The sequence below is a fragment of the Aptenodytes patagonicus genome, chromosome 12 (genome assembly GCF_965638725.1).
Source record: "Aptenodytes patagonicus chromosome 12, bAptPat1.pri.cur, whole genome shotgun sequence".
Taxonomy (NCBI): Eukaryota; Metazoa; Chordata; class Aves; order Sphenisciformes; family Spheniscidae; genus Aptenodytes; species Aptenodytes patagonicus.
In genome coordinates, this window is record NC_134960.1 from 10,669,789 (window position 1) to 10,695,042 (window position 25,254).

Here is a 25,254-nt window from a genome sequence, read left to right on the forward strand (position 1 = left end):
GCCGCATGGCGGCCGCCCAGCAGGCGCGGGCCGGAGCGGGCGCGGCGGCGCGGGCGGCCTGAGCGGCGGCGGCCCATGGGGAAGTACTGCGCCAGCCTGGGCGTCCTCAAGGGGCCCTGGGACCAGGTCTTCGCCGCCTTCTGGCAGCGCTACCCCAACCCCTACAGGTGCGCCGGGGCCTGCTCCCCCCTCACCCCCTCCCGCCTCGCCTCAGGGCTTCCCCCGGGATCTGCCGCGGCCCTCTGCCCCCCTCCAGAGGGTCCCTCGGGGTCCGTGTCCTCCACCCCGGCCCCCCGCGGGACGGTGCCCCCAGCTCGGCCCTTTCCCCCGGGATCCCCAGGGGGGCAGGGCCCTCAGCTCGCCCCCCACCAGCAGTTCCCAGGGGGCAGCTGGTTCCCCCTCTCCCTTAATACCACAGACCTCTTCCCCCCCCCCCCCCCCCCCCCGCGGTGCCCGATGGTTCCCAGCCCCGGGAAGGTGTTGGCCAGGAGCAGGGTCTGATGTTTTCTTCCCCCTCCCCATTTTAGCAAACATGTCCTGACCGAAGACATCGTGCACCGGGAGGTGACAGCGGACCACAAGCTGCTCTCCCGGCGGCTCCTGACCAAGACCAACCGGATGCCCCGCTGGGCGGAGCGCTTCTTCCCGGCCAACGTCGCCCACTCCGTCTACATCCTGGAGGACTCTATCGTGGACCCCAAGAACCGAACCATGACCACATTCACCTGGAACATCAACCACGTGCGTCTCATGGTAGGTGCCCGTGGGCCGGCATGCGGCCATGTGGCAGGCACCGGGCAGCGCCCACAGCCAGGTTGTGCCTCGTGCAGGTGGTGGAGGAGCGCTGTGTATACCAGGTGAACCCGGAGAACAGCAACTGGACTGAGGTCAAGCGCGAAGCCTGGGTCTCTTCCAGCCTGTTTGGTGTCTCACGGGCCGTCCAGGTGAGCACTGCCAACTGCTCGAGCAGCACTGTGTACCCCCTCTTTGGAGAGGCCTTAAAGCTGCTGCTCCCCCCTGCTCTACCCCTTCCCTGTGCTGGTTTTTCCACCCTTTTCCCTCGTTCCCCCCATCCTCTTGAGCTCTTGGGGCACTCGGAACCATCACTGCTCATGGGCATGAGCCCACCATACGTTTGGGACTGGTCAAGCTGGGACAAAGCCCCAGGGGCTGCGTGTGACCAGGGAGCTGGTCTCGCACCTTCACCGATTCTTCCATTGCAGGAATTTGGTCTGGCCAGGTTCAAAAGCAACGTGACCAAGAGCACTAAGGGATTTGAGTATGTGCTAGCAAGAATGCAAGGTGAGCACCCGAGGGCAGGCTGGAGCTGAGTGGGAGGGGTCTCTTGGAGTTACAGGTCACATGGGGAACACTCGAGTCCACGGGCAGGTCGTGGCTTGAACTAATCTGACTGTGAAATCCTTGTCCCTTGCCTTTGCCCCCATGTCTTGGCACAGTCAGCTCTTCCCAAGTGGAGCAGCCAGGCAGCACTTGCAGGGCAGGGCAGGGGCGGAGTGCAGGCAGGAGGGGGACATAATACGGCAGCAGTCACGTGCCTGCAGTTCCCCATCGTGACATGCCCTGACACACACAGGGCAGGAGTGCCGGGCTTGGCTTCCCCCTGTGTGGGGAAATCGCCTCCGTCCCGAGGTGACGGGGCCGGGGCTGGTCTAGCTTGCGTCAGCCGGCACTCCTGTGACGGGGCAGGGCAGGGGCCCGCTGGGTCTGGGTTAACAGCTTCCATGTTACAGGAGAAGCTCCGTCCAAAACACTGGTGGAGACAGCCAAGGAAGCAACCGAGAAAGCCAAGGAGACAGCTCTGGCTGCTACGGAGAAAGCCAAGGACTTGGCGAGCAAGGCAGCCACCAAGAAGAAGCAGTACGTGTGAGGGGCCGGGCACAGGCGGGCGCCGGCTGCACCAGAACAGATAGGAGCCTCCTTAGATTTTATATTTTTAAACAAACTGTACAAGTCTGACAATCAGCTGCTGTTAGACCCTTTCGGAGATGTAATTATCATTAAAGAATCTACTCCCACCTCTGATTTGGGCGGGGCTGGCCTGGCTAGAGCAGAGCCCAGCGCTGCCCTCTGCTCCGGGGGTCCAGCCCGCTGCTGGGGGCCTGGGCTCGCAGGCAAGACGCAGGCAGGGGTTTCACCAAGTGCCTTTACTAGAATAGTGTTGGGTATGTACGGGGGGGGGCGGGCAGCTGCAGGAGCATGAAGGCAGGTTGCTTAATGCACTCGTTTCCCTTTCCTGACTGTCCAGGGGCGGTGGAGCCGTCCTGTAACCATGTCTGCTGGGGGCAGCGCTGCCCCACACCCATGCCAGGCAGCCCCCGGCCCCCAGCCTGCCCAGGGGCATGCGGGGAAGGTGGGAGGGTGTCCCCATGACAGCCAAGGCCCTCTTCCAGCACCTCTTGTGGTGCACAGCGGGTGCCACGGTGTCCTGCCAGCCCCGTGCGCCCAGTGCTGTCACCGGTGCTGCTCAGCGGCCCGGCAGCAGAGGGGCCAAGCCGGGCTCTTGCCCCCACCTGTGGCCCCTTACCCGGGCAGCCCCGACGAGGCCGGCAGAGGCTGCGTTTCCAGCAGCGGAAGGCAGGGAGGAGGCAGGCAGGCAGTGCAGGGAAGGCAGCGGGCACCATCAGGATGCGGGGCCGCGGGGGCTGGAGTAGCTGTGGTCCCTCCCCGTGCTGAAGCCAGGCAGCAGGTCCCCACCAAATACCAGGCCGTCCACCTCTATCTCTGCATCCTCTGGGCACCGGGGTGGGGGGAGAGGCCGGGTCAGGTCCCGGCGGCCTCCCCTCCCCTTCCCTGCCCACCCTCCCACCCCTCACCTTCCTCAGAGGGCTCCGAGAGCTGGGATGAGTCCAAGCTATCAGCCCGCGCTCGTTCCCCACCGGTGGGTGAGAGCAGCCGTTCCAGCCGCTGCCGCAGGCTCCGCTGCCGGTTACGCAGCCGGTCCTTGGCCCTCCGTGCCCTCAGCTCCTGCTCCTCCAGCCTCTGCAGGGATCCGGTGAGCCGGGTCCTGAGCTGGGCGGCCCTGTCGCCGCTCAGGGCCCTTTGGCCAGGGCCCCGGCCGGAGGGCCCCGAGCAGCGACAGGGCCGCCCCCCCACCTCACCTGGATGTGAAGCCGGGCACGGTGCAGGAGGCTCAGCGTGGTGGGACGAGCCGGCCCCGCGCCCACCGGCACCTGCTGCTTCAGCCGCTCCAGGCAGCACCGGAGCTGGGCTCTCCTGCGGCCGGGCGGGACGACACGGCGGTCAGCCCCGGGGGAGGAACGGGCACGGCCACGGCCACCCCACCCCCCCCGGTACCTGTGCTTCTCCAGCGCGTTGTGCACCGACCTGCGGGAGAGCCCCCGGTGATCAGCACCGGCGCTACCGGCCGCCGGCGCCCCCCGGCGCCCCCAGCCCCGCCGCTCACCTGACGCCGCCCACGGCCCGGCGGGACCGCGCGGGGCAGAGCGAGGCGTAGCCATGTTCGGCCTCGGCCAGGCCCGGCGGGTACCGGGGGCCGGCCGCCCCGCTCTCCCGCCGCTCCAGGAACTCGGCCGCTTGCAGCAGCACCTGGATGCTGGTGGCCGCCGGCTCCATGGCGGCGGGCGGGCGCGGCGGGGCGAGCCGCGCGCTGATTGGCTGCTGGGGGCCCCGCGGCGCTGACGTCGGCGCGGCGGGGAAACAAATTCGGGCGGGAAAGCGCGTGCTTCAAATTTGAATCGGCGGGCGGGACGGGGCGGGACACGCCCCCCCGCCAGACCACGCCCCCGAGGGGTGCGCCCGCGCACGCCCGGGGTGGGGCGTGTGTGTGCGCGGTCACGCGTGCGGCGCGGAACGCGCGCGTGTGCGTCCGCGTGAGTCAGGCGGGGAAGCGGGCGCAGGTGCCCCCACCGCCACCCGGCCCCCTCGGCGCGCCCGCTGTCCCCGGCCCCTCACCCCCCCACCGCCGCCACCACCTCGGCCCCCACCCACGGGTGTCCCCGGGCCGGCTGCCCCCACCAGCCCCCCCGGGAACTGCCGCGTCCCGGCGCCACAGAGCCCAGCCAGGCGGGTTTATCTCTTTATTAAAATCCACCGGGCGGAGGCGGTGGGGAGCGGAGGGGAGCGCCGGGCCCGGCGGGCGAGGGCCAGCCTCCAGGCACGGCCCGGCACGGCCCGGGCGGCCCCGGGGCACCCGCCGTCATGTGAGGGCTGTTTGCACCGTCTCAGGCCAGGCCCCGGGGGGAGACTCTGCCCCGGGCCCGACAGCAGCCAAAGTTCACCTGAAAAAAAAAAAACCAAACCACCACGAAGCACATTTCCAGCCCGGGGGGCAGGTGCACGGCGGCGGTGGCACGCGGCTCGCCGGGCGCAGGGCTCGGCCACGGCAGGTCGGGTGAGGCGGTCCAGCGCCCACCGCAGCCCCGGCCCCGCCGGCGTGGGGCGCGGGCTGCCGCCGTGCGTGGGGTCCTACCGCCATGCGTGGGGGGTCCTGCCGCCCTGCCCACCCAGCCCCGAGGGGGGTCGTGGGGCCACGGAGCCGCCCAGCAGCCCCGGAGCGGCCATTATCCCCCCGGTCTGCGGCCTCCTATGGATGCGGATCTGGCACGGGAGTCTCTCACTGGCTCTGGGCGCGCCGGGGCGTGGGCGAGAGGTGAGCGGCGTAGCAGTGCGTGCAGACACGCACGGGTTTTGGCTGGCCATAGTGTGGCAGCGCCGCGGTGTGCGGCGAGCAGCGGGCACAGAAGATCTGCCGGGAGAAGGCCGGAGCGGGGCTGAGCGGAGCCGGGACCCCAGGGGACGCCGCGCGCCCCAGCCCGGCCCCCTCCTACCTTGCCGCAGCTGCGGCAGTGGTGCCTGCGGCGCAGCAGGGTGAAGGGCGAGCGGCAGGCGGAGCACTGGCTGCACGTGCTGTCCGGCACCCACTCGGGCAGGCGGTGGGTGCCTGCTGGGCAAAACGCATCGGTAAAAGCCACGGTGCTGCCCCCGCCCCATCCCCCATCACCGCCTGGGCCCCAGGAATGTCCCCAGCTCCTTGGCTGGACCCCAGGATCAGCCACAGGCTAGCACCCTGCTCCGATGCCGTGGCAGGCCGGGCAGCCTGCAGCCCCTTACCTGCCCTCTGGAGCCCAGCAGCCTCCGCGGGGCTGGAGCACAGGGGACAGTCGGCCACACGAGGAGCATCTGCCGCACACGGGTCACCATCCTCTTTCTCTGTGGGGACAAGGGCTGTGGTGCTCCAGCCAAACCGGGGCTGGGCTCAGCCCCATGGGGCTGGGCGCTATGGCCACATCATCCCCACGCCTGGTGCTGTGGCCCCATCTCACCAGGGACGGGCGATGAGCAGGGCAGTGAGGAGCCGTGTGTGCCCCATGTCCCATGTCCCCAGGGGTTACTCACGGCTGGCACCCGGCTCCTCCGAGGGCTCTGCCTGCGAGGCGACGATCTTGAAGACCGTTTTCAAGATGCTCCGCAGGTCGCTGGCAAAGTTGGTCTGGAGCTGATCAGCCACCCCTGCGCCGGGAGGGAGGGGGGTCAGGGTGCTGCGGGGGGCCCAGGGATGGTGGAGGGGTGGCGAGGGGGTCACTCACCAGAGATGCAGACGAAGAGGGTGTGCAGCATGTCCTTGGTGCTGCTGTAGCGGGAGCGCAGCTCTGAGCAGCAGGCACCTGGGGTGGCATTGAGCCCCGGGCTATTCCCAGGGGGCTGGGGGCTGCACAGGGAGGAGGTGACGGCTACCCCAGGGGTGGCACAAAAAGTCCCCGTCCCAGCGGGCAGGGATCTGCCAGCCCAGCCCCGCTCCCTCCCTGCCACGCACCTCCACTGCCAGTCAGTGCCCACGTCATCCACCGCACCAGGGGGTCCCAGCCACGCCATGCAGGTGCGGGGCGGTGGGGCGGCACAGGGGACCTCCAGGAGACCCCAGGGAGCAGGGGGGTCCGCTCTGGGGACAGCTGCCCCCCAAGCTGGGGGGGTGGCCGGACCGCAGGGATCCTCCGATTCAGCTGTACACAGGCTCCTCTCCAGCAGGCAGAGCTCCTCCTCTGACAGCACCCGCAGCAGGTCCCTGCAGCAAGGGGACGGTGTCAGCCCCACGTCACAGCCCCACTGCTGCCCCACAGCCTCACCCACAGGCGCCCATCGCCCCCCCACCTGATCTTCTTCAGGAGGTTGTAGAAGGGGCTGAAGACCCGGGACATCTGCTCAGGGCTCTGCTCCAGGCTGAGGGGACCCTCGGGGTAGATGAGGAGGCCACTGCGAGGGGACAGAGCTCGGTTCATGCCGGGGGAGCTTCCCAAGGCCCCACTCCCCGAGGGGGGAAGGGGCTGGTACAGGGTGGAGAGCACCCAGCTGCCCCTGGGCACCCCCTTCTCCAGGGGGCTGCACCCACCTGATAATGGCCAGGCGAGGGATGGTGAACATCAGCAGCGGTTCATAGCCATCGATCATCTCCTGGGTCAGGTAGCCCAGGCGCAGGGCTCTGGGGGGGACACCCTTACAGCAGGGCTGAGCCCTGGGACGCTGCCGCATCCCCGGGGCTGAGGTCCCTGCCACCCCCCTACCCGGTACGCGGTGCCCCTCACCTCTCCACTGTCTCGCAGAAGAGCACGATGATCTCCTGCTGCCTGTAGATCTCCTCGGGAGACTTCACTGCCACCAGTGAGGACACGTAGCTGGAGAGCCGGGGGGACTGTGAGGCTCCTCCAGCCCTGGCGCAGCCACCCCCACCCCAGCACCCCAACCCCGGCCCCCACCTCAGCTCGAACTCTGCGAAGAGCCGGTCAAACTGGACGAGCACAGCCCGGACGGGCTCCGGGTAGGAGCCGGGCTGGCTCAGGCTCTGCTCCCGCAGCACGGTCCGCACCAGCTCCAGGCTGCACAGCAGGTTCCTGGCCTGGGGCCGCAGCTGTGCCCCGTCTGCCTCCTCCACCTCCAGGAAGGTCCCAGCCAGGAGACACTGCCAGGACCAGGGGCTGTCAGGAGCCAGCACCTGAGGCAGCACAGCCCCTACCCCCAGGGTCAGCCCGTGGTGGGGTGCGCCATCCTGGCTGGCACCCATTGCCCCCGAGCCTGGGGGAGCCGGACCCCATCACCCGCCCTGGGACGGCATCCCTGGGCTCACCTCGGCGGCAAACAGCATGTGGTTCCCCAGGTTGTCCACCAAGAGCTCCTCGGGGAACTTGACCAGGTAGTCGCGGCTGTGCCGCTGCGTGGGAATGCACTCCTCCATGATCCGCTCCAGGATGGCCAGCAGGTGAGCCTGGGGAGGGCAGGGACGTCACCTACGGCCACCCGGGGGGACCGGGGTCACACCGGGGCCCGGGCTGCCCCCGTACCTGGCTGAGGTGGAGCTGGTTGAGGAGCACCAGGTACTGCTGCGGGTCCAGCTCAGCATCCAGCCCGTTGATCTCGGCCACCACCTGCGTCACCCTCTCATCGGCAAAGAAGAACTGGGAGAGCAGGCGGGGGTCGGAGCGCTGCGGGGAGAGCAGAGGGGCGATGGCAGGAGCACCCCGCGGCTCCGGGTGCTGGGCCAGGGGGATCCCAAATCTCCTGTGCCCGCAGCCAGGCAGGGCGGGGGCTGCTGAGGTTTGCTTCCCTGCAGCCAGTCCCCATGGTGCAGCCCAGGGTCCACGAACACCCACTCGGGCAGGTACGTGGAACCCCCACGGTGGCTCCGGCTCGGCCGAGCTGTGCCGGGTGCCGGGGGCAGGTGGGGAGGCAGGCGGCCTCTGGCCGAGCCCTCGCGGGGAGCGCCGCCGTCCCCACCCACCCATGCCTCAGTTTCCCCAGGGGCAGAGCAGGATGAACAAGCTCAGCCGCATCCAGGCAGTGTGGGCACGGATCTGTGCGCGGCTGTAAACACCGGCTGAGGTGAAAGGTCCGGGGGGAGCCCCCGGCGGGGAGCGGGCAGCCCGGAGGGACTCTCCTCGCCCCATCTCTCCCCCAGACCCCCGGGGGCCGGAGGGATGGAGAGGGCCGGCTGGGATCTCCTCGCTCCGGGAGCGGGCGGCGCCGGGACGGGCGCGGAGCTGCCCGGTCCTGCCCGCGGCTGCCCGCACCCCCGCCGCACCTCCAGCCCCGGGGCCGGGCACCGCTTCCTCCTCCCGCTCCGCCCCGGGGGGCCCCGCCGCCCCCCCTGCGCCCGGTGCCGGCGGAGCCCCCGGGCAGCCCCGACGGGGCGGGGGGCGGCCCCGGCGCGACCCCCCCGCTCTCACCTTGGGCCGGCGCAGCCAGCGGCGGAGGGCGGCGGGCAGCATGGCGCGCCCCGCAGCTCTGCCGCCGCCCGGCTCCCCGCGCCCGCCGCTCGCCGACGGGGCGGGCTGGCACCGGGCACCGCCCGGGGGCGGACCGGGGCGGTGTTCGCCCAGCCCCGGCACCGGGACGACCCGGCGGACCGGCCCCCGCCCCGCCCCGCCCGGCCCGCGGCGGGACCCGGGGCTTTCCCGCTGCCGGCTGGCGGGAGGCGGCCGCCGCTCGACGGACCGGTTCCCTGTGGCGGGGCGGGCGAAGGCGGGTTCCCCGTGGGGCGGGCTGGGTGCCCCCGCCGGCTGCCCCGGCTCCCCCTCCCGGTGCCGCACCCCGGTCTCAGTTCCTGGCTCCAGTTCCCGACTGCAGCCTCCAGGCTCGCGGTGCCCGGGCCCTCCCCTCCCAGTGGCCTGGCTCTTCCCTCCCGGTTCCCCTCTCCCCGCAGCCCCCGAGGCCCAATCTTCCGGGGACAGGGACGCCCCAGAGATCCGGCCCCACAGCCCCCCTAGCCCCGAGCATCCTCGGGCTGGTGGGGGGGCACCGGGGGGAGGCACCCGCAGGCACCCACCTGCTCTCTGCTGCAAGGGCTTTGCAGGGCGTGGGGTGCAGAGTGGGGTGCTGCAGTGGGAGGGGGGCAAAGCAGCCCCTCGGTAGGAGCAGAAGGGGCCGAGTGGCCAAGGAGGGATCCTGGGGGGTGCTCGGGGCGCTGGGCACAGCAAACTGCCCCAGCCGTGCCGGAGGAGGAGGCTGCTCCCATGCCACGCCAGGCCTGGCACTGCTGGCCACAGGATGTGGGTGCCAATAATTCAGGTGGCTGAAAGCCTAATGGGGTGGATTCACGGGTAAAAAATCCTTTGAGGACGATTAAATAAACACGATGGCAGCACCTCAGCTTGAGGAAGTCCCTGAGTCACAGCGGCCCAGCGGTGCTCAGGCTGAGCCGGCCGGGTGCAGGTGTGGGGCTGGCCCCGGTGCTGCAGCTCTGCATGTCCCCATGGGCTCCGGCTCTAGTTTCGGCTGGGCAGCGTGTCCTGCCTCCCATGGGGGGCTGGGGGTCCCTGTGCGCACAGTGATCCTGGAGCCCTGCCTGTCCCACAGCTGTGGGCAGCGCTGCCACAGCATTTTAGGGGGAACAGTGGGCTTTCCTTGGCGGCCAAGTGCTCCACATGTCCCCGTGTCACCAGCACGGCGCTCTGCCCCACCACAGGAGGGCCGCTCCAGTGACACGGGGTGTGGTATGGAGCGAGGCCCGGCCTCACGCAGACCAATGCCATGATGGGGGGTTTTGGGGTGATGCATAGCACCGAGGCTGGCAGGGATGCAAGGGGCTGAGCCAGCCCCCAGCTCTTTTGGGGGGGCACTCTGAGCACCCCAGGGCTGTGGGACTTGGTGCACTGGGACTGCACAGAGGAGCAGCAGACCCCTGCAGGCAGCCTGGGACCCTGCACCGCACAGGGGGAGTGGGGGAGCCCTGCGTTGGGACCAGGGCATGGGGTGCAGTGTGCAGGGCTTGCCTTGCCTGGACAGGGTCATGCAGCTCCAAGGATGCCGTGGTGCTGAGCATGGCGCTGCATGGCCAGGAGGTACCCAAGGTAACGGGGGAGCACCGCTACATGGGGATGGGGCGCAGAGGGGCTGGAAACCCACACATGCACTGTGGGGTCTTCCACCAGTGGGAAGGCTGGGGCAGTGGGCAGTGTGCGCTGCACCACTGCACCACTGCACATCCACACTGCACCGGGGGGTACCCATGTGCCAGGACTGGAGTGCGTGGCTCCAAGGCTATGTGTCTGGGGTCATGTGGTGTTGAGGATGCTGTGGTGCTGAGCATGGCGCTGCACAGCCGGGATGTACCGGGAGAGCATCGTTACACGGGGACAGGGTGCAGAGGGGCTGGAAACCCACATGTGGCTGTGTGTCTGGGGCTGAGGACGCTGCAGTGCTGGGATGCACCCAGGGTACCGAGAGAGAGATCTGTTACACGGGGACGGGGAGCAGAGGGGCTGGAACCCACGCGTGCATCGTGGGGCACTGCACCACCAGGAAGGCCGGGGCAATGGGTAGTGTGCTGCTCATCCTCAGTGGGGGTACCGGTGTGCCAGGGCTGGGGTGCGGGGGGGCTGGGACGCCCCGAAGGCACCGGCGCCCTTTAGGACCCGGGGGAGTGGGAAGGGGGCGGAGCCGCGGGTCGCGACGGCGCCGCCACCTCCCCCCCGCCAGGTGGCGCGCTGTCACGGATCGCTGCCCTCTCACAAAATGGCGGCAGCGGCTTCACCTCGCCGGGCCTTTCCCCCTCCCTCATTCCCCCCCGGGCAGGGGCCGGATGGGCCGCGCCGCCATATTGGCTGTTGTCCTGGCTGCGGCGGGCGGCGGGCCGCGCTCGCCATGACTCGCAGGCGGAACAAGGCGGCGGCGGCAGCGGCAGCAGCAGCAGCGGCAGCAGCAGCGGCGGCTGCGGCGGCGGGTGGCTCCGGGCCTCGCCGTGAGAGGGTGGGGGGTTCCGACGCTGGTCCTCCTCCCCCTCCTCCGCCACCGCCGCCGCCACCGGAACCGCCCGCCCCGCCTGAGGTGGTGGTGGCGGCGGGCAGCAGCGGGGAGCCGGGCAGAGCCACCGCTCAGGTACCGGGTTAGGCCCTGCGGCGGGGAAGGGGCTGTCTCTGAGGGGATTTCGGTCAGTGCGGGGATGGGGCATCTCCGCACCGACCCCGTCCTCGGAGCATCCCTGGGGCACACCCCCCCTTTGAGTCCCTGGTGTCCCCCCATCTCCCTCTTCCCGGTTTTGGAGGGTCCGCTGCGCCTTCGGGGGTGATGGTGGGGGTGCCCCGGTGGAGCCACGCTGCTGGGGTGCACCTTGGTGTGTGTGTGGGGGTGCCCACGCTGAGGTGAGCGGGGAAGGTGGCAGGTGAAGCCCAAGCCCTTCTCTGGGGAGCTTGGCTGCCTTGGGATGCGGGAGCCACTTTTTACGGCATCCTGGGGCACACGTGGGGTTGGGATCGGTGCGTGGGCAGGGCCTGCCCTTGGCTTTGCTGGGCTGGGTGGTGGAGCCAGCTTGTGGCCTTGGGTTGCGGATGTGTTGAGCTGCAGCGGGACTTTGGGATGCCTCTGGCAGATGGCTGGGGTGTTGGGGGCTCCCACTGGTGTGTAGCATCCTGGGGGTTCATCTCTCCCAGCAGTTAGGGAAAGCTGATCTCCGCCTTTGCTAGGGAGGGTGAATCAGCCAGTGAGCCTGTACCCCACCATTGCATGCTACTCCCCCTGGCATGACCAGCAGCACTCAGCAGCAAGAGAGCAAAGGGCTCTGCCAGCCCCAGGGTCTGTGCGCCCCTTACTCCATCCCTGTGTGCAGGGAGATCTTGCAGGTCTGCTTAGGAGACCCATGTGTGCTCTGGAGGGCAGAGCCCCGGGCTCGGGGACAGGCGTGCTCGCCCAGGTGGCGTGGTGTGCTTCAGGGGGTGTTCCCAGAGCTCCTTCTTGCGGGAGCGTCCAGCCCTGCCATGGGGCGATGGCAGGTGGCTTGAGCATCTGCCGAACAGGCTGTGGGCCGGCTCCTGCGCCTCTCGCTGCCTGACATCCTTCGATGCGCCTGGCTGCTGCTGCCCGCTCCGGGTCGCGGGCAGGAAGCCCGGGGGTGGGCCCTGGGTCCAGATGCGCTGGATGGGTTGGGGAGAGCCGTCCTCTCGCCTGCTGTGTGCGACGGTGGCTGCGTCTGCCCCTGATGAGACAGGGTGGCCCAGGAGTCCCCTCCTCCCCGTGGCCAGGCGGGTGGGCAGGGGAGCTGTGCCCCCCCCCCCCCCGCTCTCCTTGGCCTCTGACCTTTGCTTCACCTTGAGCCTGGGAGACGCCATCTGTTTCACAGCAGTAGTTCAATGTGCGGCTCATTGTCGTGGGGCCCCGTCGCGGTGGCAGACAATGGGGGCCCCCTCGCCCGCGCTGCGCTGGGCTCGTCACGGCTGTCAGGCCTCCGGCAAGACCGCGGGCTGCAGCCCGGCTCCTGCTGCAGCGCTGGGTGGGAAGCCCCAGCCTGGCCGCCCCGTGCGGGGAGAGCGCAAAGCAGTGCCGGGGGCTGCACCCCACCCCGGCGCATCTGCGCCGCCGGCTGCGCAGAACAAAGAGGCGGGTGGGAGGGCCCGGGGCTCTTGGGTAATGCAGTAGGGGGGTCTGTGGTGGACGAGGAGGGGGCTTGTGGCTGCCAGACCCCCCTTCATATCCCTGTGTGGTGATTTCTGTGGGCCTTGCTTTGCCCTGTGAGTCCCCTCAGTCCCAGTGTACTGGAGGTGCAAGTGGGAGCTGCTGGTGGCCTCCCAGCCTGGTGCACTGGTGGGGCTGGCTCTTTCGCACGGCGTGATCTTCCCAAGGGTTCAAAACGCTCCCGGCTGCCACATGGCAGGCTGGCAGCAGCTGGGCAGCCCGAGGCTGCTCTCCTCCAGTGGGAGAAGGTGCAGTCCCACACATAGCTTACAAGAAATTCTCTGGTTTGGTGTCAGTGTCCTGAGGCCTCGTTTTCTGCCTCATCTGCCCCACACCTGCGCCGACCTGGGGCCCTGCCATGTGGTGGCTCACACCTGGGGTGACTCGTGGTCTGTGTGTCCTTCTGCAGGTGCTGCCCACTGCCAACCAGTCAGTGCAGACGTGCTGCTTGCTCTGTCACCGGGAGCGCAAGGACTGGGGAGGGCCGTCCCACAATGGGCTGGTTTCCCCGGGCGAGAGGCTGCCACCAGACTTTGTGCCAACACTCGTGCAGAACCTCCTGGGAGAAATGCCACTGTGGATCTGCCAGAGCTGTCGGAAGAGCGTGGAGGAAGAAGAGCGGCGGGCGGTACAGGAGCAGGCCCTGGCGGTAAGCAGTTACGGAGCTGGGGTTGGAAAGGCCGGGGCTGTAGCTTCCAGGGCCGTGGCATTGACCACCCTGTGGTGCTGGCTGGGTGTGCAGGTCCTCTCCTTGCTCGGAGCTGAGTGCCTCAGACATCCCAGCCTCGCTGCTCCCTGCAGCTGTGCTGCTCTCCTCAGGGCTGCTGCTAGCTCCTCAGGGAGAGACCATGGTGGGGCAGAGCGCGGTGCCGTGGAGGCTTGTCTGGCAGCCTGTGTTGGGTTGGAGCTGCCCGCCTGGTGAGGCCGGCAGTGCCGCTGCTTCTCTTGCCAGCCCCACTCCACTGTGTGTTGTGCCACGTCCCCCTCAGCCCCAAGGCTGGTCCCTGCCATTATGCCAGGTCTCCCCGGAGCGGCAGCATGTGCCAGGGCAAGTGCCTGCTTGTGCGTGGAGCTCAGGGGAAGAGAAGCTCCCTCCTGCTTGGCTTTATTTAACCCTGGCCTGGTTTGAGCGTGACCAGAGCAGGCGTGTGGCCCTTTGCACAGTCTGGCCATGCTGGTGTGGCCCTGGGAGCTGTGTTGCTGTTGGACGGACGGGCTGCTTGCCACAGTGACAGGAGTGCCTCCCGTGTGCTGAGCCCCTGCCTCAGGGCAGTGTGGGGGGGGGGGTGTCCTTGGTGCCGATGCCCTGGGGCCAAGGGCCTCCCCTCCCAGCCCACTGCTGCTTCACTCTGTGTTTTCCTTGCCAGGTCTCGTTATCCCACACATCCTGCAAGTCACAGTCTTGTGGGGGTGGCTCCCACTCCTCTTCTTCCTCCTCCTCCTCCTCCTCTTCCTCCTCGTGCCACGGGAACTCAGGGGACTGGGACCCCAGCTCTTTCTTGTCTGCTCACAAGCTCTCGGGCCTCTGGAACTCGCAGCACACCAACGGGGCTGCACAGGGCAGCCCCCTCGGGGCCCCCCCTGCTGCACTAGGTGAGTTGAACCGGCCGTGGGGTTGAGCAGAGCTTTCTGACGGGTCCTTGGCTTAGGTGGTTTCCTTGTGGGCACCCAGCTGGTGGGCAGGGGTAGGCAGGCTGGGCCTCTGAATGCCAGTGCCAAAGGGATGCCTGGGTCCCTTTGCAAAGGCAGAGGGTGCTGGGAGCCGGCCCTAGCTCCACTTTCCTTCCAGGCGACAAGCACCCCGGCCTCGCTCTCCCTCCAGAGTGCACCAGCCAGGCGCCTGCCGTGGCGCCGGGGCTCAAGGCCTGTCCCTACAGCCACGCAGCCTCCCCCACCTCCAGCAGCGCCGCCCCGGGCTCGCCTCTGCCTACCTCACTTGACTTCTGCAAGACGCTGCCGAAGCAGTTCAAAAGCATGTGCCGGAGGGCCACCCCACCAGGTGCGTGCCCAGGGGCAGGGCCGGCCTTCTCTTCCCAGCCCGCTGCCCCATGCAGCCCTTGCTGCCCCACGCAGCCCTTACTGCCCCAGCACCTTCCCCTTGCTCTGTTCTCCGTGGGGCAGGGCTGAATCCTGCGGGGGAGATGGGGTGCTGCCGAGGCCCCTTGCGAGCAGGGATGACTTCTAGCCAGGGTTTGTCCCACGGAGAAGCGGCCTGTGCAGAGGTGGTGGGTGGCTCCAAGCCTGGCCCTGGCCCGCACGGGACAGCCGGTGTCTGACCGTCTCTGCTCCTGCCCCTCTGCAGGTGAGGCCTTCCACTCCTCAGAGCATCATCAGCATTCAGACCTCACTGCTCCTCCCAACAGTCCCACCGGCCTCCCCTCCCAGCCGCCAGCGCTGATCCCCTCCAAGCAGACGCCTGCCCATCCGGGGCCCTTTGGCTCCCCCCCCCACATCCCGCTGGGCACCTCCCCACAGGCTGTGCTCTTCCCTGCGCCCAGCGCGCAGGCGGCAGCCCCAAAGCCGGTGTCCGAGTCCCCCCCCGCTGGCACAGTCTCGCACAGCCCGGGGTCGTGTAAGAGCCCTCACCTGCCCGCTGCCAACGTGCCGCTGCTGAAGATGCCGCCTCCACTGTCGGGCTGCGCTCATCCCTGCAACGGGCATTGCAGTACTTCGCTCATCCCTCCTCCTGCCTCCCACCAGCTGCCCAGCACGAACAGGTGAGTAGAGGAGCCCTGCCTGCTTCCAGCCTCTCTCCTCGCTGGGCGCCCTTTCTGCCACCCCTTTCCGTGGATGTGCTTTCCCCTGCGGAGGGACTGACTGCCCTGGCGTGGTGGTGCGGAGAGCTGCTGTGTTTGCGGGCCAGTTCCGCTGCTGCAGACCCCTGGTCTCTGAGGGTTGAGCTCTTTCTTTCCCCACATGTCTTCTCCCTGAGGTTGTCCTTTAGTACTGTGGTGCAGAAGAGACTGTGCTTGCTCCTCCTCCAGCTAAAAGACCCAAAGGAACCGCCCGGTCAACCTGCTGTTGGCCAACAGGACCTTTGTCAGTGAGACCCGTCGGGCAGCTGTGACACTGAGCAAAGGTCCTCGAGAAGATGAAGCCTGTGGACTTGTGGTTCTGCTCGCCTGCTCCCCTGGCCCTCTCTGGGCTGCCTGTGCCCTGGAAGAGAGCACGCTGAGTCGCGGGCGCTGGTTCCTCTCCGCTGATTAGCGCTCCCTGCGGAGGGCCAGCCAGGTCCCGAGCTGGAGCTTGAGGAATGGCGCTGTGGGCCATGCCCTGGCCTCCCTGTCTCTGAGCTGGGTAGTCTGTGCCTGTGGGAGCCGGGCCTGCCTGCACGTGGGGATGTCTGGCAGCTGCATGCAGTTCCAGCGTTTCTCACCTGTGCTACCTGCTGCCCCCAGTGAGTACCGCTCCCTGCCCTGGAATCAGCTTGTGGCCTGGCAGGGGGACACTGCTTTCTGGAGCTCTGGTGCGCCAGCCTCCTGCCTGCCAGAGGCCCTGGGGGGCGAGGAGCTAAGGATGTCTTCTGCCGTGGGCTCCTCTGGCATCTCCCCTGGAGGAGGAAGGTGCAGGGGAGGGGGTTTGTCTGCCCTGCAAATCCTTCTGCTCGGGCACAGGCTGCCCTGGGAGGGGTGTTCCTACACGTGTAGTGTGGGGCAATTTTTGAGACCCCCTGGCTTCCGCTCACCTCTCGCCCTTCTCCCCTTCTCCTCAGGGACCCCTCTTGCAAAGGGCACAAATTCCCAAACGGTACCAGCTGCCACCCGCCGCAGCCGTGCGAGGCAGACGAGGGACTTGGGGAGGACGAGGACAGCAGCTCGGAGCGCAGTTCCTGCACCTCCTCCTCCACCAACCAGAAAGACGGGAAGTTCTGCGACTGCTGCTACTGTGAGTTCTTCGGCCACAACGCGGTGAGTGAGGGGCTGGTCTGCAGCCACCCCGGTCCTTGCACTCCGCTCTGCGGTGAGATGTTACACAGTCTGTGCCGAGAGCGCGGAGGTGGGCAGGTCTGGCCACGGCTGTTCCCTGCCGGCGTGTGCATCCCCCTCCTCGTTTCCATCCTGCCTCATCAGCCTGCTGGTCCCCTTGCTCCCAACTCGCAGCCGCCTGCCCAGCCCTGGGGCTTGGCGCAACCAGCCAAACCCTGTGGCTTCGTGGTGGAAAAGAGTTCAGTGGGGGCTGTGCCGACTTGTCTTGCTGAGACCTCGGGGAAGGGATTGGTTGGGGAGGTCGGTGGGGGAGCCAGGGCTGCCTGCGTGTCACGCTGGCTTTGCGTGCCTGCCCGGCTGACAGCGCTTGCCTTCTGCAGCCCCCAGCCGCTCCCACGAGCCGCAACTACGCTGAGATCCGGGAGAAGCTGCGTTCGCGCCTCACCAAGAGGAAAGAGGAGCTGCCGCAGAAACTGGGGCACAACAGCAGCTCGGGAGAGCCTGCTGTGGACCACCGCAACGTGGATGAGCTACTGGACTACATCAACAGCACAGAGCCCAAGCCCTTGAACAGTGCCAAGGCGGCCAAGCGGGCACGGCACAAGCAGAAGAAGAAGGTGAGGCTGGGCAGAGGGAAGCGCTGCCTGGGGCAGGCTGCAGGAGAGAGGTCAGGGCAAGACTGCCCCTTGCAGGGCTTTGCCTCCTCTCCCTCACATCCATCTGGTTTCTTGAACTCTGTGTCCTTTGCTGCGCTCTCCCCTGAGGTGACAGCGGTGCCTGGCTCTGTGCAGGGCTTCCCCTGCCTCTGTTCCTGCAGAGGGTGGCCCAGCCCTCCTGGGCGCTTTGGGCTGCGCTAGCCTACCTGCTCCGTGCCGCATCTCTGACAAACACCGTGCATCTGTGGTGGGGAGAGGCAGTGCCGTGATGGCTCGTGCTGGTGCCTCGTGCCCAGAGCAGTGTCCGGTGTGCAGTGTGGTAGCTGTTGCAGTGCCCACAGAGGACACATGACAGTTTGGGGGCTGTGGAAGACGTGGGCTGGCCCTGCTGAGTGCCAGCCCTTGGGTTTGCTGCCTGATAAAGCTGGTGCGTGACTAGCCCTGTGGCCTGCGCCTGTGGCTCTGTGGCCCAGGCCACCCGATCCTCATGGCACCTGTGTTGCAGGAGAAGGAGAAAGCCCAGCTGGAGGCGGAGGCCCAGAAGCGGGCAGAGCGTGCCCCTGCAGCCAGCCAGGCCAGGGAGCCAGCCGAGGAGAAGCTGCTGGAATGGCCGGAGCTGGAGCTGGAGCGGGTGAACAGCTTCCTCAGCAGCCGGCTGCAGGAGATCAAGAACACCATCAAGGACTCCATCCGGGCCAGCTTCAGTGTCTACGACCTCAACCTGGATGTCAACGACTTCCCCAAGAAGGCAGCTGTCCTGGAGCAGAAGAACCTGCTCTCCCACCTCAACGGTTCCTCCGACCTGCAGGACATAGACCTGGCCCTGGCCCCGCTCAGCCTGGGCCCCGCCAAGAGCCACGCGCTGCTGCGGGGTGAGCTGGGCCCCCGATGGGGCGAGGGGCCCGGGGAGCCGCCGCCAGCCCCGGTGGCTGAGAACGGTGTGGTGAAGCGCCTCAGCGCCGTGCCCAGCCTCTCCCGCATGATCTGGGTGCAGTCCAAGGCTGCGGACTCTGCCATGGACGGCAGCGGGCTGAGCCCAGAGCCCAAGGAGGGACCGCAGCTCAAGGGGCCGGAGCCGCCGGAGCTGGTGCCCGCCGGGAGCCGGCAGCGGAAGAACAAGCGGCAGAGCGGGCAGGCGAAGAAAGGGGAGGGTGCTGCTGTGGTGGCCGGGGGCCAGGCCCGGCTGGAGAGCCCTAGTGCGAAGGGGCAGGTGCTGGGAACCAAGCACCCTTCCAAGGCCGGCGCCCCGGAGCCGCAGCGGGCGGGCGGCTGTGCCGAGCCAGGGGAGAGCGGCAAGGGGCAGCCCTGGGGCTGCGGCGGCGCCAGGCTGGAGAAGGAGAGAAGCAGCGAGTGGAAAGGCCGGAGGGGAGAGGGCAAAGCGGAGCTGCCAGAGCCAGGGCAGCAGCAGCCGCCTGCCCCGGCCGTGGGGGACAGGCAGCTGCCTGCCCCCCCTGCCCTGGGAGGCTCCCCGCAGCCCAAGGGCAAGAGCAGGAAGAGCCGGAACAAGGCGGAGAAACCCAATACCTCGATCGGTGAGTGCCGGGAGCGCCGCTCTGCGCCGCCGTCCTCGCGGTGGCCCCTTCCCCACCTGCCCTGCCAGCTGCCGGCCCCCCGCCCCTCCGGCAGCGCTGACCCTCTCTCTGCCCCTCTGCGTTGCCAGATGACGTGTTCCTGCCCAAGGACCTGGACGGGGCGGAGATGGACGAGACTGACAGAGAAGTGGAGTATTTCAAGAGGTGAGGGGGCAACCAGGGGGGCCCGAGCCCTGCCGGCAGGGCTGGGGGCGGGCAGGGGGGCTGGTGGCTGACCGGGGCTGTCCTCTCCCTGCCAGGTTCTGCCTGGACTCGGCCAAGCAGACGCGGCAGAAGGTGGCGGTGAACTGGACCAACTTCACCCTGAAGAAAACCACTTCCAGCGCAGCCCAGTGAGGTGCGGGGGGGGCCGCCCCCCCCACCCACGGCCGCTCGCCTCTCCTCACTGTGCCCCCCTGCCCCGCAGGCCCCCGCCTCGCCTCGGTGGGGTCCCCTCCTCCGCAGGGGGCCCCGGTGCTCTCCTGCCCCGCGGGGGCCCCCGGGGCTCCCTCCGTCCTCCTCCTGCCCCCCCCCCTTCCCCCCCCTCCCCTACCCCCAGCTCCCCCCCCCCCCCGCGGGGTGACCCTGGCCGTCCCGTCCCCCTCTCCGTGGGCGCCCAGCTCCCTGCGCCACGGGGAAGGACCGTGCTGCACCCAATAAAGAACTTTTTAATTTTTTATTTTATTTAAACCCCGCTGTCTGCTGCTTTCTGCCGCGCCCGGGGGGGGCTGGGCGGGGCGGAGGCGGGGGGGGCGGTGCCGCCATGCGCCTTCTGCACAGGTTTGGCCGTCGAGGCGACCCGTCGGGCCCTGTCTCCGCTCCTGCCGCGTCCCCCTCGGGGGGGCGTGGCAACGCGTTGCTGGGCGACGGCGGCCATCCCCGCAGCCGCCACTTCCGGCGCGCGGGATTTACATCCGGGGCGGCGCGGCTGTTGCGTGGAGACGGCGCCATGGAGGCCGGGGCTGACAGGAAGGTAGGGCCGGGCCCAGCCTGGCCGGTACCGACAGCCCTGGGGTGCCGGGCGGGGCCGGTACCGTCCCGGGCCGGCCTCACCTCGCGTCTCCCCACAGAGGCAGCGGGAGGAGGCGGCGGAGACGTCTGACCTGTCCGGGGAGGAAGATGACGACTATGTGCCCTACGTGCCCGTCAAGCAGCGCAAGCAGCAGATGGTAACGGAGTGACGGGGCCCGGCGCTGCCGGGGGAGGGGTCTGAACGTTCCTCCCGACGCGGGGCCTCTCACTCCACCTCCACCCGTTTCCTCCTAGCTGCAGAAGCTGCTGCAGATGCGGCGGAAGGTGGTGTCGGAGGAGGAGCAGCGGGACAGCGGGAGTGAGCAGCGGGGTGACGAGGATGACATCCCCCTGGGGCCCCAGTCCAACATCAGTCTCCTGGACCAGCACCAGCACCTCAAAGAGAAGGCGGAAGGTAGGGGAGCGGCTGGCGGTAGGGCCGGGCGGCTTTCGGGAGGGACTGAAACCTCCTCACCGTGCCCCTGACTCTTCCCCCAGCTCGGAAGGAATCAGCCAAGGAGAAGCAGCTGAAGGAGGAAGAGAAGATCCTGGAGAGCGTGGCAGAGGGCCGAGGTGAGTGGTGGGAGCTCCGAGTCTCTCAGACCTGTCTCCAGAGCTGTCAGGGCAGCAGCAGGGGTGTTAACTGCCTTGCAACACTCAGGGATGTTTGTACCCGGGGTGGGACGGGAGATCACAACAGGATCCTTCAGTCAGCATCCAGCTGCCTGGCTTAGCTGAGACGGTGCTGTGGCGGGCCCCTAGGCATGGCAGGCTGCAGCATTTGGTGTTCCTGTACCCAGAGGGGCTGTCAGGGGTGCTGCTTTTCCTCCTCCGTCTCCGGGCACGGTCTCCCAAACTGTTTGCCCGAGTAGTTCTCTGCTGAGGTTAAGTGCGCATGGGGATGGAGAGCTTGCACTGATCTCGTCGGCTTTGTTCTTGCAGCTTTGATGTCAGTGAAGGAGATGGCAAAGGGCATCACCTACGATGATCCGATTAAAACCAGGTGTGTTTCACAGCACAGAGGTTGTCTTCCTGAACACATTGCTTCCTCGCAGCTGAAGAGAACCAGAAGCCGTGCAGCCTCGCAGGAGGAGCGCCGCTCTGCGGCCACTGCCTTCTCTCTTGCTCCACTGCCTGGCTTCTTACTGCTGTACATAAGATTGAAGGCTGTGGAGTCACCTTGAACATTATTTTATATACAGTTAAGATTTTCTAGAGTACGTTTACATTGAACTCGAAGACTTGGGGTGGATCTTCAGATCTTGGAGGTGACTAAGCTAGAGAAAGAGACTGGGGGAGCCTACAGAGCCAGTGCTGCTCAAGGCAGTGTCAGAGAGGTGATCGAGATACATCCAAAAGATTTTTGGCATGTCCCATCCACCGTCCATGGGCTGTTCTCAGCTGTTAGCTTGGGAGTTCTTACTGAGACTTTGGGGAAACATGTAATGCTGGAACTGGTGTGGATCTGTTCCCGTGCTCGCACCGTGAAGCCCCTTGGAGTTACCTGTTTTCCCTGGTGGGATATTGGAGCCTGACAGGGAGTTCCCATGGGCCTCCGTGGGGGCTGCTGCCTCTCAGCCCCAGCCTCATTCTGCACCATGACCTTTCTCTGTTGCCTTCGCAGCTGGAGAGCACCTCGTTACATCCTGGGCATGTCGGAGGCACGGCATGATCGCGTGCGCAAGAAGTACCACATCCTGGTGGAGGGGGAAGGCATCCCGCCCCCCATCAAGAGCTTCAAGGAGATGAAGTTCCCAGCAGGTGGGCCGGGAGAGGAGCCTGGCAGGGTGGGGGACAGCGTTCTCCTGGGAAACGCACGTCAGCGAGCAAAACTGTCGGATCTTTCATGTTTAGTGTTAGTGGGGTTGCAGCTTAAATTCCCAACAGTGGCTGTGTCACCTAGCTGCTGGCCCAAGGGGTGTTTGTCACTGGTGGAGGAGCTGCAGCTGGGACGTGAGAGGAGGGAAAGAGGGAGAAGGCTTCAGGTCGTGAACGTGTGTGTCCCTTGTTCTCTGACAGCTATCCTGAGGGGCCTGAAGAAAAAAGGAATCCAGCAGCCAACACCCATACAGATCCAAGGCATCCCCACGATGTGAGTGCTCTGTCCCTTTCCCAGAGTGGGGAGCAGTTGCTCCCTACAGCCCACCCAGCGGTGTGTACCGGGTGCTCTTCGCTGGTGACAGATGCGCCCCGTCACCTTGCTCAGCCCTGGAGGTCTGAGCCGTTCTGTGATGCTCCCCCTCACCATCAGCCCCGTTTCTCTGCCAGCCTCTCGGGAAGGGACATGATTGGCATTGCATTCACTGGCTCTGGGAAGACCTTGGTGTTCACCCTCCCGGTGATCATGTTCTGCCTGGAGCAGGAGAAGAGGCTGCCATTTTCCAAGCGAGAGGGACCCTACGGACTCATCATCTGTCCGTCGGTGAGCGCCAGGGGCATGGTGACGTGCGGGAGGAAGCTTTGATTGGTATTCAGTGGCAATCCCAGATCCTCCCTGCACGGTGGTGTAGGAATGAGTAAGTTTTCTCTCTGCAGCGGGAGCTGGCCCGGCAGACCCACGGCATCATTGAGTACTACTGCCGCCTGCTGCAGGAGGACGGCCTGCCCCCGCTGCGCTGCGCCCTCTGCATCGGGGGCATGTCTGTCAAGGAGCAGATGGAGACAATCAAACAGTAAGACCTTCTGGGGGGGCGGGTTGTGGGGCTGGAGCTGTGCTCCGTTTTCTGGCAGGGGACTAAGGGGCGGCACCCTGGCTGGCTGGCTTCAGGAAGGTGTGGGGGCGAAGGTGATGTGCCAAGCAGGTGTTACCTTCCCTATGTGTCGCTGCGTGGGGCAGGAATCCGAGTCCCTGACCGTGGCCTTCTCTCGTCCCACAGTGGTGTACACATGATGGTGGCAACCCCTGGCCGCCTGATGGACCTGCTGCAGAAGAAGATGGTGAGCCTGGACATCTGCCGTTACTTGGCCTTGGATGAGGCTGACAGGATGATCGATATGGGCTTTGAGGGGGACATCCGTACCATCTTCTCCTACTTCAAGGTACTGAGCTGGCACGATACGAGCACCCTGATGCTCAATCCCTGCACCCACCTGGTTGGGTGAGTGCTAAATCCTTGCCCGCACTATGTTCCCTGCACAGGGTCAGCGACAGACCCTCCTCTTCAGTGCCACAATGCCCAAGAAGATCCAGAACTTTGCCAAGAGTGCCCTGGTGAAGCCCATCACCATTAATGTTGGGCGAGCGGGTGCTGCCAGCCTGGATGTTGTGCAGGTGAGGTAGTTGGGAGCTCCCCCATGCCTGTGTGGGAGGCCAGCACCGTTCATGAGGGCACTTGATGCATCCCTTGTCAGGGAGCTGGGGTTCATGGCCCTCCTTCCCAAGAGGCTAAGGCATACCAAGCAATGGCAATTTCTCTGCTGCCTGCCTGCCTGACTCATCTCTCCGCTTGTTCCTAGGAAGTGGAGTACGTGAAAGAAGAGGCCAAGATGGTGTACCTCCTTGAGTGCCTGCAGAAGACCCCGCCACCTGTGAGTAGTGCGCTCCTGCTGCTCCGGCAGCATGGCTGGGGGCAGCATGGGCACACCGCAGCCCCGGGGCACCGGTGGAGCATGGGCACACCGCAGCCCCGGGGCACCGGTGGAGCATGGGCACACCGCAGCCCTGGGGCACCGGTGGAGCATGGGCACACCGCAGCCCTGGGGCACCGGTGGAGCTGGCAATGAGGACGCGACCGTGATGCTGCAGGGCTCTGCCATGGGTGGGGTAGGTGTGTGGGTGAGCCGTGCTCCACGTATGAGCAGGTCCTGGGCCCAGAGCTGTTGTGTTTCTGCTCAGCAAGAGGGAGTGGGTCTCCCGGGGGGTTATGCTGGTACCAGCAGTGCCAGCCCGCAGAAAGGTGGCTCTTCCATGATGTCTGTGCTGCTGCAGGTGCTGATCTTTGCAGAGAAGAAGGCGGATGTCGATGCGATCCATGAGTACCTGCTGCTCAAGGGTGTGGAAGCTGTGGCCATCCACGGAGGGAAAGGTCAGTGAGGATATCGGGGAGGCCTGGGCCGCGGTGTGACCCTGCCTGACCCCGTTCCTGCCGGGGTGGTACATGGCCACGGGAGGTCCCAGTGTGCAGCAGTTTGTGATGGCGTGAGGGAGGGCTGTCGCAGTGTCAGGAGCAAACGCCACGTTGTATGTAGCAGGCATAAACGCAGTGCAAGTCCCTATGGGACCTAGATGTCCCTCTGCTCCTTTATTTGGGGAAAGGCTGTGTAGGTCCTCTCACTGGGGGAGCCCTGGTTGAGCGATGCTTGGCTCTGAGGCCATAGTGGTTGCCGCAAGGGGTAGGACTGGGAACTCTGCCCTTGCTGATCTTCTCTGCTGGGCCTTTGCAGATCAGGAGGAACGGACAAAAGCCATTGAGGCGTTCCGGGATGGGAAGAAGGATGTCCTTGTTGCCACTGACGTCGCTTCCAAGGGCCTGGACTTCCCAGCCATCCAGCATGTCATCAACTACGACATGCCGGAGGAGATTGAGAACTATGGTGGGGACTGGGCCCCGTGGGGGACCAACGAGGGCGTGGTGGGGTGGGTGCAGAGGCCAGCAAGGCTGTGCGCTTGTCTCTGCAGTGACTGGGGTCAGGGATGGTCTGTCACATCACATTCACCCGTGCCTGATCCTGTCTCTTTCTCCACAGTTCACCGTATCGGGCGTACAGGCCGTTCGGGCAACACTGGCATTGCCACCACCTTCATCAACAAGGCCTGCGGTGAGAAACAGCGTGGGGCTGGGGGCTGCCTGGGGAGGGCTGCGGTTGTAGGAGGCAGCTGGGCGATGGAGCTGCCTCCACCTTGGCAAGGGGGTTGCTCCTGAGCAAGCAGGGACGAGTCATGATGGCCCGTGGAGGGGGGATGGTGTTGCGAGGCAGCACCCCCCCCCCCCCCCCAACCCTGCTCGGGCTGTATCTGATTCATGTCTCTGCCCCTAGATGAGTCAGTGCTGATGGACCTGAAGGCCCTGCTCCTGGAGGCGAAGCAGAAGGTGCCGCCTGTGCTCCAGGTGCTGCACTGCGGGGACGAGACCATGCTGGACATCGGAGGTGAGAGACCCTGGGCTGGCACAGGGACCTCCTGCAGGGCTGTTGAGAGACCTGGGCTGCGGACAGGACCCCCAGCTCCCGGGGCGGTTCCTGCCTGCCTCAGGGCTGTCGCCTGGCCATGCGGGCAGCCCAGTGCTGTGGCAGCGGGGGGGAGACGCTGGCGTAGCCCCTCTGCTTCTGGGGTGGGGGGCCACTCTCCTGGTGTGGTACGGCTCCCCCTGACCTCCTCCCTCCTGTTGCAGGTGAGCGGGGCTGCGCCTTCTGCGGTGGCCTGGGCCATCGCATCACCGACTGCCCCAAGCTGGAGGCGATGCAGACCAAGCAAGTCAGCAACATCGGCCGCAAGGACTACCTGGCCCACAGCTCTATGGACTTCTAGCCTGAGGAGCGTGCTGCCCAGCGCTCCCCCTGCGTGGGCCTTGGTTCCCTTTCAGCCGGGCCAGCACCCCAGCTGCCCTCACCTTTCCCAAGCCCGGGGGCCTGTCCTGCACTTCTGTGGCCCCTTTTCCAGGCATTTGGCCACCGGGGCTCTTGCCAGCTCAGCCTGATGAAGCTCCTGCCCCGGGAGGAAACGTGTGGAGCTCCTCT

At 66.8% G+C, this 25,254-nt stretch overlaps 5 protein-coding genes across 9 annotated transcripts; 3 read left to right on the forward strand and 2 right to left on the reverse strand.

The window, feature by feature from the left end:
* Positions 1 to 31: 31 nt before the first annotated feature.
* On the forward strand, positions 32 to 2,036 carry PRELID1 (PRELI domain containing 1). The gene is made up of 5 exons (XM_076350164.1): positions 32 to 167; positions 528 to 753; positions 831 to 944; positions 1,224 to 1,302; positions 1,752 to 2,036. Exons 1-5 carry the CDS (start codon positions 76 to 78, stop codon positions 1,886 to 1,888), a joined length of 648 nt encoding a protein of 215 aa, XP_076206279.1. The 5' UTR covers positions 32 to 75; the 3' UTR covers positions 1,889 to 2,036.
* A 110-nt stretch (positions 2,037 to 2,146) lies between these two features.
* Positions 2,147 to 3,627, reverse strand: MXD3 (MAX dimerization protein 3). Of its 2 annotated transcripts, XM_076350163.1 has the most exons (5): positions 3,425 to 3,627; positions 3,316 to 3,345; positions 3,120 to 3,234; positions 2,835 to 3,000; positions 2,147 to 2,751 (listed from the first exon to the last, which is right to left on the reverse strand). In XM_076350163.1, the coding sequence occupies exons 1-5, from the start codon at positions 3,592 to 3,594 to the stop codon at positions 2,642 to 2,644; spliced, it is 591 nt and encodes a 196-aa protein (XP_076206278.1). In that variant the 5' UTR covers positions 3,595 to 3,627; the 3' UTR covers positions 2,147 to 2,641. The 2 variants fall into 2 exon arrangements, with proteins under 2 accessions (XP_076206278.1, XP_076206277.1); XM_076350162.1 differs by having other exon boundaries at positions 3,120 to 3,345; positions 3,425 to 3,594.
* A 417-nt stretch (positions 3,628 to 4,044) lies between these two features.
* LOC143165946 (lateral signaling target protein 2 homolog) lies at positions 4,045 to 8,263 on the reverse strand. 4 transcript variants are annotated; one of them, XM_076349843.1, is made up of 14 exons: positions 8,196 to 8,263; positions 7,314 to 7,454; positions 7,100 to 7,237; positions 6,732 to 6,934; positions 6,561 to 6,650; positions 6,368 to 6,457; positions 6,130 to 6,231; positions 5,795 to 6,043; positions 5,568 to 5,689; positions 5,377 to 5,490; positions 5,092 to 5,190; positions 4,809 to 4,924; positions 4,599 to 4,726; positions 4,045 to 4,259 (listed from the first exon to the last, which is right to left on the reverse strand). In XM_076349843.1, exons 1-14 carry the CDS (start codon positions 8,235 to 8,237, stop codon positions 4,256 to 4,258), a joined length of 1,638 nt encoding a protein of 545 aa, XP_076205958.1. In that variant the 5' UTR covers positions 8,238 to 8,263; the 3' UTR covers positions 4,045 to 4,255. The 4 variants fall into 4 exon arrangements, with proteins under 4 accessions (XP_076205958.1, XP_076205960.1, XP_076205959.1 ...); XM_076349845.1 differs by having other exon boundaries at positions 4,045 to 4,726; positions 5,568 to 5,611; XM_076349844.1 differs by having other exon boundaries at positions 4,045 to 4,726; positions 4,809 to 4,921.
* A 2,219-nt stretch (positions 8,264 to 10,482) lies between these two features.
* Positions 10,483 to 19,082, forward strand: FAM193B (family with sequence similarity 193 member B). The gene is given in 12 exon segments (XM_076350272.1): positions 10,483 to 10,512; positions 10,515 to 10,586; positions 10,588 to 10,845; positions 12,824 to 13,063; positions 13,782 to 14,007; positions 14,204 to 14,413; positions 14,717 to 15,131; positions 16,127 to 16,322; positions 16,721 to 16,957; positions 17,502 to 18,528; positions 18,657 to 18,732; positions 18,828 to 19,082. Coding segments are annotated over 12 exon segments (3,084 nt in total). The 3' UTR covers positions 18,925 to 19,082.
* A 410-nt stretch (positions 19,083 to 19,492) lies between these two features.
* On the forward strand, positions 19,493 to 25,045 carry DDX41 (DEAD-box helicase 41). The gene is made up of 17 exons (XM_076350172.1): positions 19,493 to 19,540; positions 19,638 to 19,736; positions 19,834 to 19,993; positions 20,077 to 20,151; positions 20,521 to 20,581; positions 21,203 to 21,339; positions 21,598 to 21,670; positions 21,847 to 22,000; positions 22,114 to 22,250; positions 22,455 to 22,617; positions 22,718 to 22,849; positions 23,035 to 23,106; positions 23,507 to 23,603; positions 23,962 to 24,111; positions 24,265 to 24,336; positions 24,556 to 24,666; positions 24,909 to 25,045. Exons 1-17 carry the CDS (start codon positions 19,517 to 19,519, stop codon positions 25,043 to 25,045), a joined length of 1,854 nt encoding a protein of 617 aa, XP_076206287.1. The 5' UTR covers positions 19,493 to 19,516.
* The last annotated feature ends 209 nt before the right edge of the window (positions 25,046 to 25,254 follow it).